The 16,073-nt window shown below is 50.2% G+C and overlaps 1 protein-coding gene across 2 annotated transcripts in view; it reads right to left on the reverse strand.

The window, feature by feature from the left end:
• Positions 1–813: 813 nt before the first annotated feature.
• The window catches only part of LOC119170547 (paired box protein Pax-6), a 66,788-nt gene continuing 51,528 nt past the window's right edge, over positions 814–16,073 (reverse strand). The window contains exons 7-9 of one of the 2 annotated variants that reach the window (XM_037421737.2): positions 10,099–10,253; positions 3,083–3,285; positions 814–1,296 (exon numbers count right to left, since the gene is read on the reverse strand). In XM_037421737.2, coding sequence (XP_037277634.1) covers positions 1,202–1,296; positions 3,083–3,285; positions 10,099–10,253 — 453 coding nt within the window. In that variant the 3' untranslated portion in view covers positions 814–1,201. Of the gene's footprint in view, positions 1,297–3,082; positions 3,286–10,098; positions 10,281–16,073 lie in introns of both variants that reach the window. The other variant, XM_075887152.1, reaches the window with a different exon arrangement.

The following is a 16,073-nucleotide window of genomic DNA, read 5'->3' on the forward strand; positions in this document are numbered from 1 at the left end:
ACTGCATTTGCAGTGTCAACACAGTGTTGTGTGCGCAGGTTAGTGACGGATGGGTTGTGTTTGCACTGCCCGAGAAACTTGTCGTCGAGAATTCTTGGCCTAGGAAGACGAGCTGCAGCTTGATTGCATTGACGACATTGACAACAACCGAGACAGCCCATTTAGAAGATAGTAGATGGAGTAGTCAAGTGACACATTAAGAACAACAGAAAGAAAGAACTGGGGCGCTCACAAGTGTGGTCGACTAGAACAAAGGTCCTTATATTCAGTAGCAATCTTGGTAGCTCTTGCCAGCATCGACTGGTCTTGTCGTCCAATGCGGCTTCGACGAGCGGTGGTCGAGGCACACGTGTTTGGAGTGTTCATGACACGCGTTGAAGACTACAGCAAGTGAAGGCAGCAGAGTTGCTTTGTGATTGTTTGTGCAGTTACTTCTTGCCAGCACATGTTCTATTGCCAATGCATATTCACAACACATAGCAACACAACCATTGCCAGCACATGTTCTACTTTGTCCATCTGCTTGCTTCATCATCACAAATCGTTATAGTAGTGCCAAATCGCTCATGATTTTCGCATGGGTGCATTGCTGCAAACTTTGCCTTTCGTGCCGATATATAGATCAGGGGAAGGCTGGCTTACAGTCTGTAGAGAGCCGTTCAACCATGGTGCAGTTTCATTAATAGAATTTAAGAGGCCTGTCAAGGTGGCGTTAAAATGCCCATCTAATTTGTAGCCTTGAGAAACTTTGCGATATTAAGCATCAGTGCCAAGAGATTCCAAAGATTCCAAAGTCCTGCGCTAAACGGCTTGACATTAGCACAACATTTTATGTGCTGCATGCCATATTGAACCCTTTGTTGTTTACACAAAGATGGTCATGGGTGGTCATTAAAGGGAAAAGAATACGGGTCTGCTATTAGAGCAGCTGCACACACCATCACAAAACATGGCCACTGCTTCACACTTCTGCAAGAAGGAGCACGCACGTTTCCTGCACCGTTCATCAGAGTTCTGCTGTGCGCTGCTGGCAAGAATTCGTGCGGACTAGAAGAGTGAAGCCAAGCTTCCTTTGTGGGCGCATGTAGCGCGACTAGTCCTTGTTGGCGCAAGTGGCCGGGAAGTGGTCCTGGAGGTTGGCGTACGACCTGCTACCCTTGGCGAGGCTCAGGTCGGTCGGGTACCCAACCATGGGCCATTGTCACTGCAGTCGGGGCCAATAGTTGGACGGCACCGAGAGGTCGGTTGTTTGGCCAGGGACTTGCACTGGCACCGTCACGCCTGGAGAGATGACACCTGCGCATAGCGAAAGACAGCGATGACATATGCTCGAGACCACTGAGAACCACTGATTCTGCAGTGGTGCATAAGTATGTTGATGCAGTGCAGCAGAGCTAACCAGAGAGAGATCAGAGGTGCAGGCGCATTTCTCACAAACAGTATGCAGGCACCAAACTGTAGGAAATGCTGTATTCATTCGCATAGCAGTCGCACTCCCGTAGTCATCACACCCTGAACTTGTCGCATTGACAAAAGTGAGGACGCCACCAATTCGCCGTTTAGCAAGGCGGCTGACTACAAGAAAGAGACGACTGCAAGAATGCCTTTCAAGGATAGTATGCGTTCGAGCACAGAGAAAGTGCGGTTGCCATGTAGTGCCCTGCGTCGTCTGTCTAGGGGTAACATTATATGCACTAAAGTCTCTATAGGTCTAGTTACATTAAGATGCACCATATCTCAAAACAGGCCATGTTTGTTGAGAACTCGGGGCTGCAGTGAAATCTGCGGCAATGATGGTTGGTGCTAAGGTCCCTAGATGAAAAAAGTTGGTGCGCATTGCCTGCGCTCTCCCGGCGATAGTTGCCGGGCGTTTAGCACACGACTCGATGACCCAGGGCTTTGCTCTGAGATAGCACAAGGCATTCGACTTATTTCACTGCTCTTCTGAGCCTTTCGGTAGGTGTCTCCCCTTCGTCACCCTGTGAGCAGATGCAGTGATCTGATCCAAGGTGCAATTCACTCTCTCTCCGCAATTCTAGTTCCTAACCTCTTATATTATTGAAACGAGTATACTGTTTATACGACCACAAACGTAGACGTGTGATACATAGGCATCGGCCGGATCCTGTATAGGGGGGGGGGGGGTGCAACTCGTGTTTCGTCACGCTGAGTTAGAAGGAAATAGTGTAGCTTGTGTAGTAATGTAGTGAAGTGAATGCCAGCTTCGAGAACGCGCCCGAGAACACAAGCGGGACAGTGTTTCCCCGGTCGCGAAAGCAATCGGCTGCCGCGTGTCGGTCGTCTAGACGGGGCCTGGCGACTTCTTCAGTTGTTCCCCACAATAGGATTCGATAGCATTAAAGAGCAATTACATAATTCTAGCCGTTTGGCCAGCATGGTAATGCAAAATATGTATTCTCTTAACAGTACCGATTCGCGCTGTCGTCTGGGAGTATACAAAATTTCTTAGCATGCAACTTCTTGATGGTGCGACCATGCTTGTTCTAATTTGAAGCAATGTTCATGTCGCAAATGGCGCCTATGCACCGAAAGTTTTAACTATAATGGGCTTTATGGTCGGGTATCTTGTCCGGTCATAAAAGCTTTGAAGCACTATAATTCTTGTGAAGGGCCAGCGGTTGCAGTAATGAGTAGTGCGCGTAGTTTCAACACCTGTAAGATCAGGGTGAAGCCTTACGCCAGTGCCGTCAGTGCTCGAGTCGGCGAGCCGACTTCAATCGTATACCTATACCCTCATTGTGTGAACAAGCAACATTAGCGATGGTATGGCTGCTCTATACGCAGCTCACGACTGGAAGACTTACTCTGAATCATGCGCTGTGCAGCATAGGGTCGCCGACATACATGCACTTCTGGCCACCTAAAGCGACCTGAGGGCACATCTCCCTCTTCCCTGGCCCCTTCCAGACCTGGCCCATTTCATGGCGTTAATAAAGCGTTTTCTTCTCCTCCTGGCGAAGACGTGTTAAAACATATATTGCACTCATCGATGTCGCCTCAACGCAATTTCGTGACACGTGGTGGGCTGTACTAAAGAAAAGCAGAAATTCACAGGACCTACCTGCGGCGCCATGAGGGCTGGCCCCGCTGACTGCGTACGCGGCGGGATGCCCTCCCGCGATGCCACCCTGGCCAGCCGGGTTGGCCGAGGCCCTGGAGTAGGCGCCTAAGCCGAGGGTGTCGTGCAGCATGTACGAATATGAGGCCGCATCCCTGTGTTGTTGCTGCAGGCATGGTCCCGATCCCATACCGGCGGCCATCGGGCTGCGTGATTGCAAAGGATGGGCGATAGACACTATATTGTCTACGGTTAATACAGTCCTTATTGGTTGCGTTTTATGGGTTTGTCATGCATGGTGGCCGTCCCTAAAGATACTCTATACGGAGACAGTTTCGCTATGTAACAAAACAAAATAATGCAACATCGCGTTACACAAGCCAGCCTATAGAGTGCCCCATTCTTGCCAAGAACAGAATCATGGAACGGCAAATTGATTCGCTCACTCCCTCCACGCCTTTTAATTTCCGTTCGGTTGAAACTTAGCTCCAGGGTGAACACAAAAACTACTCTCCAAGCCGTTTAGGTGCGCTTATAGACCAGTTATTATCTGATTATAGGATGAGAAAAAGCAATTTCCTGCCTTGTGTTTCCGGAACGCCCAGTTCGCAGAGAGGAACATAAATTGTTGATATTGTCACGGGCTAAGTAGATGCCTGAGGATGACGACGATGAAGTGCTGAAAGTGAACGCGCTCGGACTGCAGCAGCGTTGTACGCATTAGCTCGCCAGTATATTCGCCAGTACGCATTTGCTCGCCAGTGTATACTTTATTCCCCGTAACATCATTGGTTGAAGGTGCGGGGTACCACTCGCTATACAGCCCAACGAGCTGGATCTTCGCAGCGGACGGCGCATTGCAGCTACCACGATGACTGACCAGGCTACTCAATGTCAACAAGATCCATCAGCCCCGCAGCCGATCGTTGTGGTGCAACCTCGTGACCCAGACCCATTCAACGGCACAAGTGGCATAGACGTCGATGACTAGCTGGTTCTATATGAGCGTGTCAGCAGCAGCAACCATTGGGATCCGACGCTCATGTTGGCGAACATCATCTTTTACTTGCATGGCACAGCAAAACTCTGGTACGAGACACATCAAGAAGAGTTGACTAGCTGGGACGTCTGTAAGCAGAAATTGCGCTATCTGTTTGGGAAACCTATCGGACGTCAAGTGGCCGCAAAGAAAGAGCTTGCGACTCGTGCCGAGACATCCACAGAGCCGTACATCGCGTACATCCAGGACGTGTTGGCTTTGTGCCGCAAGGTCGACAAGGACATGCTCGACGAGGACAAAGTCGGACACATCCTGAAAGGAATTGCGGATGACGCCTTCAATTTTCTCCTGTGCAAGGACTGCTCGACGATGGAGTCGGTCATCGAAGCATGTCGTCGCTTCGAACAGGCAAAAAGTAGGCGCATAGTTCACCGATTGGACCGCCTTCCCAACACGGCGGCTACGTCCTCTTGCAAAGATTTTCCCACACTACAACAACCACCAGCGCCAGAAAACGTCACCAGAATAGTCCGTCGGGAACTCGAGGCTATGGCTCCCGCTATGTCTAGCGTCAGCGCGCCAGGACACAACCTCGATGCTGTTTCAATAATACTGGCCGTGGTTCGCCAAAAGATCGCGAATATAGGCATTTGCCACCTCATCAAAATGCCCCTGGTACTTCCAGCTCGGCTCCAGTCATTGCGGCTGCCACTCCGAACCGCACGTGCGCGCCACGATGAAACCCAGCTGAATGGCGCACTCATGATGATCGGCTCATATGTTTCACGTGCCATCGGATAGGACACATCGCTCGCCATTGCCGCAGCCATTGGACCTCATCACCTCAACCGAGCTTTTATATTTGGCGGCCTCGCTCTGAACGTGCACCTTATGCCCCGTCCTACCGTGCTGAGACGGTGCAGAGCCTAATCCAGAACGTCGGACCAGCCGCTCGCCATCGCCCGTGTGTCGTCAGTCCTGCTCGCCCCGACCCCGCCGTTCTCAGTATCCCTACGACCGTCGCTCGGAAAACTAGCCGGTGCAGCCCCCGGAGGTGACGCTGCATACACGACTCAGACTGCAAATCCTCTGATTACTCCCGACCAGTGGGAGTAACTGCTGTAACTGTAACTGCTCTTATTGATACCGGTGCACAAATATCTGTGATGAGCTCAGACCTCCGCCGCCGCCTCCAAAAAGTTCTGACGCCTGCGATTGCACCTACCGTTCGTACAGCAGATGGCAGTACTCCTGCTGTGCTTGGAATGTGCACTGCGCGATTAACAATTTCTGAGCATCAAACTTCAGTTCTGTTCGCTGTACTGGAACATTGCCCTCATGACCTCATCCTTGGACTCGACTTTCTGACTTCACACGCTGCGCTCATTGACTGTTCCAAAGGTCTTTTTCGGCTCGAACTACCATCCTTCTCGGAGACCGTCTCTACCAGCCCACCTCGTCTACGCTCTGTCGATTTCCTCAGACTTCCGCCGCAAGCCGCAGTCCAAGTCCAACTCTCGCCATATCCTCCAGTACCCGATGGTGATTATGTTGCTGCCCCAATTTCTGACGTGGCCATGACACGCAATGTTGCACTCCCCAACACGGTGGTAACCGTTAAGGACAACCGAACTTCATTTCCGGTCCTCAATTTCAGCTTCTCAGCGCAAGTGATTCCTCGCGGCATGTCACTTGCGCATCTGACACCACTGGTCGACCACACAGTTTCCGCCCTAACCACCGATTCGCCACCCGATTTTTCATCAACGTCGTTCTCGTCACGTTCCTGTTCCGACCTTTTCAAGCCAATGCTATCTGAAAAGCTCACCTCTGAACAAGTCTCTGCTTTCTGCCGTGTGCTTGCTTCTTATCAGGACATCTTTGACTTCGGCGACCGTAATTTGGGCCAGACATCCGTGGTAACCCATCGCATCGACACCGGTGACGCTCGACCCATTCGCCGACGACCCTACCGTGTGTCAGCCCCGGAGCGTGCTATTATACAGCGAGAAGTCGATAAAATGCTTGATATGGGCGTAAACGAACCCTCATCTAGTCCCTGGTCCTCACCCGTTGTACTTGTTAAAAAGAAGGACAATAGCTGGAGATTCTGTGTTGATTACCGCCATCTCAACCATATTGCCAAGAAAGATGTCTATCCCCTACCGCGCATAGATGATGCACTCGATTGCTTGCACGGTGCCAAATATTTCTCTTCAATAGACCTTCGCTCAGGCTACTGGCAGATCGCTGTGGACGACAAAGACAGAGAGAAGACGGCCTTCGTGACTCCTGATGGACTTCATCAGTTCAAGATGATGCCTTTTGGATTATTCAATGCCCCCGCGACATTTGAGCGCATGATGGACTCTCTCCTTCGAGGCATGAAGTGGACCATCTTGACGACGTTATTGTTTTTTCGACTACTTTCGACGACCATCTTACCCGTCTGTCCACAGTGCTTGATGTTTTTCGACGTGCCAACTTGCAACTTAACTCGTCCAAATGCCGCTTTGGGCAACGCCAAATCTGCGTACTCGGCCATCTTGTTAACGCTGCGGGCGTTCAACCAGACTCTGCGAAAGTCCGAGCAGTTCGCGACTTCACCACACCCCGCTCAGCCAAGGACGTCCGAAGTTTTCTGGGACTGTGCTCCTATTTCCGTCGTTTTGTCGAGAAGTTTTACTGAAGTAGCCCGTCCTCTAACCTGCCTCCTCAAAACGGATGTCGCATTCACCTGGAGCCAACAGCAAGCAAACGCCTTCTCGTCGCTCGTTGACAATCTCACCAATCCACCAGTCCTAGCACACTTCGATCCATCTGCCACCACGGAGCTTCGTACTGACGCCAGTGGCCACGGCATAGGCGCAGTGCTGGCGCAGCGGCAACAAGGCATGCACCGCGTCGTCGTGTATGCAAGGCGACTGTTGTCGCGCTCGGAACAAAATTATTCCATCACAGAACGCGAATGCTTAGCTCTGGTCTGGGCCATTGCGAAATTCCAACCGTACCTGTATGGCCGACCATTCTCAGTTATTACGGACCACCATGCGCATGGTAAATAGCATTGGGGAGATTGTGTCCCCCTGCCTTACAGCCTTCTTGAATACCAATCAAGAAGGGTGTAAGGCAGGGGGACACAATCTTCCCAATGCTATTTACCGCGTGCTTACAGGAGGTTTTCAGAAGCCTAGAATGGGAACAGTTAGGGATAAGAGTTAATGGAGAATACTTAGTAACTTGCGCTTCACCGATGACATTGCATTGCTGAGTAACTCAGGGGACGAATTGCAACTCATGATTACGGAGTTAGACAAGGAGAGCAGAAAGGTGGGTCTTAAAATTAATCTGCAGAAAACGAAAGTAATGTACAACAACCTCAGAAAGGAGCAGCGCTTCGAGATAGGTAATAGTGCACTTGAAGTTGTAAAGGACTATGTCTACTTAGGGCAGGTAATAACCGCAGAGCCTAACCACGAGATTGAAGTAACTAGAAGAATAAGAATGGGGTGGAGCACATTCGGCAAGCACTCTCAAATTATGACAGGTAGATTGCCACTATCCCTCAAGAGGAAGGTATAAAACAGCTGTATCTTGCCAGTACTTAGCTACGGAGCAGAAACCTGGAGACTTACAAAGAGGGTTCAGCTTAAATTGAGAACGACGCAGCGAGCAATGGAAAAAAAAATGGTAGGTGTAACCTTAAGAGACAAGAAGAGAGCAGAGTGGATTAGGGGACAAACGGGGGTTAAGGATATCATAGTTGAAATAAAGAAGAGAAAATGGACAAGGGCTGGGCATGTAGCGCGTAGACAGGATAACCGCTGGTCGTTAAGGGTAACTAACTGGATTCCCAGAAAAGGGAAGCGGGTTAGGGGGAGACAGAAGGTTAGGTGGGCAGATGTGATTAAGAAGTTTGTGGGTATAAATTGGCAGCAGCAAGCACAGGACCGGGTTAACTGGCGGAACATGGGAGAGGCCTTTGTCCTGCAGTGGACGTAGTCAGGCTGATGATGATGATAATGACCATGCGCTTTGCTGGCTCTCCTCACTCAAGGACCCTACGGGACGCCTTGGTCGCTGGGCGCTGCGCTTACAAGAGTACACTTTTTCCGCATCCTATAAATCCGGACAACTTCACAAGGATGCCGACTGCTTGTCCCGTTACCCAGTTGATCCCCCTGACACGAGGGAAGATGAGCAAGATGCCCTCGTTCTTTCAATTACCGACTTCACCGACATATCTGCTGAACAACGCTGCGACCCCTCTTTACGTGCTATTATCAATGGTCTGCACTCTCCCCACCCTGACCACTTCTTACAACTGTTCGTTCTTCACAACGACATCTTGCACCGCTACAACGCCCGCCCTGATGGTGCTGAGCTTTTACTCGTTGTTCCTGCGCATCTTCGCTCAGACGTTTTGGCCCAGCTGCATGATGCCCCCTCCGCTGGACACCTAGGGGTGTCACGCACGCATGACCACATTCGCCGCCGTTTCTTTTGGCCTGGCCTCTACCGTTTTGTGCGACAGTACGTTGCGGCATGCGACCTCTGCCAGCGCCGCAAGACACCTGCTCTGAGACCTGCTGGTACCCTCCAGCCCATTGATGTACCAGATGAGCCATTTTTCCGAGTCGGCCTCGATCTTCTAGGACCTTTTCCCGTGTCGGCCACCGCTAATAAGTGGATTGCTATTGCTACCGACTACGCAACGCGGTATGCCATTACACGCGCCCTCCCCACCAGCTGCGCTACTGATGTAGCCGACTTCCTTCTTCATGACATCATTCTGCGTCATGGTGCTCCTCGTCAGTTGATCACCGACCGCGGCAGCTGTTTTCTATCTAAAGTAGTCTACGAGCTCCTGCGATCCTGCTCTACCCACCACAAGTTCACTACAGCGTACCATCCGCAAACCAACGGCCTCACGGAACACCTCAACCGTACCCTGACGAATATGTTAGCGATGTACGTCTCCAAGGATCACAAAGATTGGGACACCCACTTACCTTTCGTTACCTTCGCATACAACAGTTCACGTCATGATACAGCTGGATTTTCACATTTTTACCTTCTGTTTGGTTATGACCCGCCTTTGCCAATGGACATCATGCTCCAATCCGACGCCCCCTCATTTACTGCTTATGCTCGTGATGCCCTGGCCCGAGCTGACATCGCCCGCCAAGTTGCCCGGGATCGTTTATGTGCCTCGCAGCTTAACCAAAAAAGTGCTTACGATCGCCAGCACCGCGCCGTACAGTACTCTCCGGGGTCACTCGTCTTGCTGTGGTTACCATCACGTCGTGTTGGTCTCTGCGAAAAACTAATGTCCCGTTACGTTGGCCCCTACCGCGTCATACGCAAGGTCACCAGCGTGACCTATGAGATAGCTCCACTCCATACTACGTCAGTACCAGCTTCAGTCCCGACCAATATAGTGCACGTCTCACGGCTTAAACCATACTACTCACGCCTCGAGAATTGATCGCACCGGGACGGTGCTTCTGCCGCCGGCGGGTAATGTCACGGGCTAAGTAGATGCCTGAGGATGACGACGACGAAGTGCTGAACGTGACCGTGCTCGGACTGCAGCAGCGTTGTACGCATTAGCTCGCCAGTATATACTTTATTCCCCGTAACAATATTGTGAAGTAAATATACTACTATTGGCCGTCTTCATTCCTTTATATTTCGCAAGTTCAACGGTGAATAAATGTCTAACTGGTCCAAACATGCATGAATTCGGTCAAGCTGGCTCCAGTATATAATGAAAAGTTTCGGTTCGGTTCCGCTTCAACCCAAAATAGCGGCCGAACTCTGAATTGCTCAGAACGCTTGCGTCTTTTATATCTTTGGCTGTCTATGCGTTTCTAAGCACCGCGTGTGCAGGGCGTGGGCGTAAACCTGGAAAGCTGCGCATGCATGCCAAAGTGAGACATTAGGCCTCGCGATCAGTATTTCTGATCATATGCGTTCAGATTCCACAATGTGTCGGGACTAGTATACAGTGGCTTACCTGTAGGAGTCCTGCATGGCTGCAGCCATGGGCTGGCTGAGTCCAGGGTACCCCGCCAGCGGACCGGCGAGTCTTCCGTGCACGGGTCCCCCACCGACGGCGGCGCTGGACTCCGCGGCACGACGCTGGCTGCGCAGCTTCTCCTCGCGCCGCCACTTGGCCCGCCGATTGGAAAACCAGACCTGATGCCGTCAGCTTAACGAGGACCACCGCCATGCAACCCCCACCCCGACACAGCATGCACCCGCCCCATATTCACCGCTCCTTTCGCATAAAGAGAAACATTTCATCTGTCTAGATGCTTATTGATAATACTTTGAGAGCGTTATTGCCGGTTATTTTATTCGAAAGAACACATTCATCAGATTTATAAAAAGTGCGTCACGGCTGTAGAGGCTCGATATGGAGCTTGTGGGAAAGATCAGCAACAGATAAGCCAGAAGTTCACTAACAGATCAACAGGAGTTCCAGCTAGGCAACAACAAACATGCCGACACGCTGCACCATATCGGACTAAACGTCGAAGTACTTCATGAGCAAGATCAGACTGAATCGCCAATAAATATGCATTCACAGTGTGACGTCCCCGAAGGCCTGCCACATGCTCCGTGTGATTGCAAGTGATACACAACCAAAAGCGGGATGCGAGGTTAGAACTGCGGCATATTCTTGGCCCATGACAAAGCACAACGCGGGCACAATGCGCCACAAATGAACTGTTGAAGTGTGTGTGTGTGTGTGTGTGTGTGTGTGTGTGTGCGTGTGCGTGTGCGCGCGCGCGCGTGTGTGTGTGTGTGTGTGTGTGTGTGTGTGTGTGTGTTTCGGATGTATGAAAGTAGAGGCATAATGGCTAGGTAGATGCGATCAGTAAAACTGTTAGTTGGGCGAGTTGGTATATAGATAGTGGACATCAACATCATTGCAACAGAACTGAGTTAAAAAACGTTATAACGATTTAAAGTACTTGGTAGTCTACTATGGCAAAGTTTGTTTAGAAAAAGCCAGTGGTTAACGATTTTGTGTACTTGGTACTTTACTTTGGGAGAGCATAATACCGTCCCGCGTGCCTGACACTTGATGAGGCCCTGTTGACAAAAATGACGCCGTGAACGAGTTCACGACGAGTGGTTCCGCATTACAGAAGGCACAGTATGCTTTTACCAACTGCTGTTCGAGCCATTTAGAAAAAGTGGGTAAAGGGCCACTCACCCCATTCGTGCTTTTCTTGTTATCGTGAACTACCGCCGCTTCATCGGATTTAACACGGGACGGCTCTCAGCTCTCCCATAGTAGAGTACTAAGTACTCTAAATCGTTAACGACTTTTTGTAAACACACTCACCCCATAACAAATTATTATTAGACCGTGTAAGTTATTGTGTGTCCAACGAAGAGCATCATGCCACAAAGAGGTTTTCAATCGGTTCATTACAAACTTAGAGAACTGCTTTTTTTTTCAATCAGAGCGAAAGGAAGATGCGAGGAGGCGAGCTCGATACCATTGCCGCTCGCCTCACGTAGACTTCGCAAGCCAAATCTCTTCCCTACCCTCTCCGTCATCCGACCAAGAGGTTACTAGTGCAAGACGTGCCCTAACTAGCCCGACCCCCGAGCACGCGAGCGGCGTTGTTGACTAGCGTCATCTCGGGATTTACAGCCTGTTTCTGCAGGATGGTTCGGAAACGATGGCTTAGGCGCGGTTGAGTGGATTAGCGAGCCTACATGAACGGCCGTGTTTAGGGTGATGTCAGCCTTTGACCCACTACATGCCGCCAACGCACCGCCGCCCGCCAAAACACAATGTTGCCAGACAGCAACGCTGCGCTGTCGCCCCATTTTGGTGCCCGCACTGCGTGTACGACCGGTTGCGTTTAGTTCTCATCAATACGGCGTCGAACGTTGCGGTAGAGTGTTAAACGCTGCTGGTGAAGCCTTAGAATGCATGGGTGCTGCGTACCGCTCTGCACTAACCACAACAGAAAAGGGGGCGAATGTTCCGCTTCCCAGCGAGCCCTGGCCGACGACAACTATGGCTGGCTCAAGTGAAGCGAGACGGCTGGTAGCCCACCAGTGCGTCTCGTATTTGCTCTGTGAGTACTGCGTAATTCGTTCGCTGTTTTAGATGCGGAGCATCTAATACTCGAGGCTTGTAGTGCGGCGCCGTCCGCAAGCTTCCTCCTCCTTCTTCCACCATCTGTGCATCCCTTCCTCCTCTACACACCACGCGCGCTTCACTCCTCCACCATCTGTGCACCCTTCCTTCTCTACACACCGCGTGCGCTTCTCCTCTTCACGAACATTCGCTAGCTGTATAATGTAGCGCACATGCGCCGTCACGCTTCGAGAACATCGGCAGCTGACGCGCGCGCATGCGCCGTTGCGCTTCTCCCCCTTCTCGAACATTCGACAGCTGACAGTGCATGCGCCGTCGCGCTGTATATATACTCAAGGTCGGTGCTCGCTCGCTCAGTTGCCGCTCGTCGGTTGGTTTGTACGGCGCGTCGACGTCCGAGGTCGCAATGATCGACGTCCCTTCGACCAGCGCCGGCCAAAGTGTTGGCGGAACCGCAACCAAGTCGTCGTCCGAAGACAAGGCAGCGCGGAGAACAGCTCGCGACGCCGAACGTAAACGTCAGCGTCGAGCGGAAGATGCTCAACTTAGAGAACGTGAAGCCGCTAAGAGACGTCAGCGTCGAGCAGCAGCACCGGATTCGGCCGCTTTGAAACGTAAGCGTCGGCAAGAGAATACATGGCGTCGCGACACTCGCTGAAACGCGCAACGCACGACGACTGCAAACACCACCAGCCGACCACCATTCGCGGAACCTGCATCGACCACGTCTTTGCAAATTTCGACCTACGACCGCTGCAACCCGATCCACTCACTCTTCACTTTACCGACCAAAAAGCCATCGTGCTCAAAGTTCGTCGCAATAAACACCGCCCTTTCGCATACGTGTCGTACGTGTTCACTCATTTAACACCCCTCCTACAACCACGTTCACCAATTTAGCCATCGACCCAAGTAAGTCGCAATTTAACACCCCATTTCACAACCACGTTAACCAATTTAGCCATCGACCCAAGTAAGTCGCACTTTAACACCCCGTTAACCAATTATATGCTCCGCATCCTCCTCAGTGTTCCCCCGAGGGAAGCTGCAAGCAATTTTTTTTCCTGCGGCACACGTATATGTGTTTCGCGGTGTTCGCGAATGAGTAGATAACCGAAGTTGTCGTTGCTGCGTCCACGCATTGCGAGTAGGAAGCCCACAAACGGGACGCGTCCGCGCGTTCGTACGGAGACGCGCTCGCTAGTCTGAGCTGTTGCCACGCTTGCGTTCGTGTGAGCGTAACCTCAGTATTATGTCGCAAGTGTTTGTGTGTGGGCTGCGAATTTCTTCGTGCGCTCACTTTGAGAACTGGGTCGCTCACACGACCCTGAGAACCACCGCTGTCAAAAGCCCAGGTGTTGTGTGTTGTTACAAGGGCGGCTGGCTCCAAAATGGCAGCGCACAGAAAACTATGCTGAATTTGGTGGAAGCTAGCAACAGCGTGCCCCGTTGCCCGCTGGTTTTGGCTGAGTTTCATGAAAGCACTTTTTAAGATGTCTCCACCCTAAAAACGACCGTTAATGTAGGCTCCATAGAGTGGATGAGCATAATGAGCGCCCGAACGCGCACGACAATTATTTTCTTTTTCAGAACTAGGCGCCTGCTTGACCCGCTAACCACGGGGACACGAACGCATGCGCAACGCAGGCACTTAGCCTCGCATCTCGTTGGAATTCGAGAAAAAAGTCACGGGAGAATGGAAAAGACGCACACTTTCTCCTAATGCGTCTCATCATTTATCTCAAGTATTATGCGTCTATTCAAGTAATAAATTACATAAACTACACAAGTCGTGTTACATAATTTTCGCCGTGTCACGTGCTGCTGTTGGCAACATCAGAGATGTCTACGTCGAGCATAGAGGAAACTCTATGACGTATAGGAACAATGTCACGTGTGTGTCATGCCCTCATTCTCGGGGCTCACGCCCGCGAAAGGAAGGGAGAACAGCGTTCTTCAAATTCGACCCATTTATGCGACGCGTAGCGTTGCAAATTTTGGCATACGTGATCACGAACGCCCCATGTTCACATTGCGCTTGCCAGCTCAAAATTGTCAAGCCTAGTGAGTGGCCTTTTGACGATTTTGAGTACTAGGTATATAACGTATGTTTAGAAAAAGCGATCAATGATTTAAAGTACTATAGGTATTCTACTATGGAAGCGCATAAAGCCGTCTCGAGGACCTCACGAGGCTACCGTTCCGCTTTGCGTTTAACGATTCCTACTCAACTCTGGGAGAGCGTTCAGCCGTCCCGCTATGTGTTGAGAAAGTCATAACGATTGAGATCACTTAGTACTCTACTAAGGGACAGCATATAGCCCTCCCGCTGTGTGTTTGGAAAAGGTAATAACAATTGAGAGTACGAGATACTTTACTATGGGAGAGCATAGCGCCGTCCCGTTGGCCTCAAACCAGCCAATATCAGGCTGTCAAGCAACGTTCAGCCACAATACTACTGCATTCTGTGTTTAGAAAAAGTTGTTAACGATTCAGAGCACTTAGTACTCTTCTATGGGAGAGCTGAAAGCCGTCCCGAGACTGCAATGTGTTTAGAATAAAGTGGTTAACGATTTCGAGTACTTAATACTCGACTATGGGAGAGCCTGAAGCCGTCCCGTGGACCTCATGAGACAGCGCTTTCAAGACTTTATAGATTAGCACTTCTTATGATGAAGCGGACTGCACGACGGCCTCCGAATCCTATTCTTAACACCTTATAAAAGTGTCACGGCTGCGCTGTGTATTTTGTTACCCCCAAGTGTCCAGGTATAATTCGATATAATTTTTATGCAACTATTGGCAAATCGTTTGCACAGCTGCGTATGACCTTTATCCGAGACATTGCAATAACAAAGCCGGAAGTGAAATAAGTCTACTAAAGGCTTATAAATAGCTGCAAGCTCCTAGCTGAGGATGCTGCTGCATATGAGCTAGACTTTTCAAGTTTGCACTCAGCGCAACGATGTGCGTCCCGTCGATCTGGTTCGTCAAAAACTGGATAATAATAAAAAACGTGCAGAACTCAATCTTATAACACTGCAAATTTATGCTAATATTTTTAAATGTGAAGCCTTTCTTAGCGAGCTTCGGCGACTTTGAGCGTATCTATCTATCTATCTATCTATCTATCTATCTATCTATCTATCTATCTATCTATCTATCTATCTATCTAGCCGCCTATGACTTTTAGCTCTCCTGTCCGTTTCGAATATGGTATGGCATAACATGACTGTATGAAGAACATATTCGGCTAGCCGTAACATGAAATTCATGACAAGTATGTCATGATGTTCCTGCAGCTTTCATGTTCCTGCAGCTTTTGCGGTGGTTCCGTTCACATGGCATGTTGCAAAACCGGTATAGCATGGCATGATTGCATGGCGAACACAAGCGACAGAAACTCACATGAAAATCATGACGTGTCATGTAACAACATGACTAACATGCCACACTCATGATGCGCTCGCAGCCATTTCGCTAACGTCACATATACCAAATTTGGTATTACAGGACGTGAACGGATGACGAAGGTATGTTACTGGTGCACATGATAAACATGAGATACGTGTTATGTAACAACATGACTACATGCTACGCTCCTGATGTGATCTCGCGGCCGTTTCGCTAGCTTCACATGTACTAAACTCAGTAGTATGCAACGCGAACGGACGACATAGGTAAATGACATATCGAAACGTGATAATCACGACATGCGTGTCATGTAACAACATGACTACATGCCACTCTGATGATGCACTCGCGGCCGTTTCACTAGCTTCACATATGACAAATTTAGTATTACGTGACGCCAATGGATGACGAACGTATGTGACTGGTGCAAACATGATAATCATGAGCTG

Source organism: Rhipicephalus microplus, chromosome 2 (genome assembly GCF_043290135.1).
Source record: "Rhipicephalus microplus isolate Deutch F79 chromosome 2, USDA_Rmic, whole genome shotgun sequence".
Lineage (NCBI taxonomy): Eukaryota > Metazoa > Arthropoda > Arachnida > Ixodida > Ixodidae > Rhipicephalus > Rhipicephalus microplus.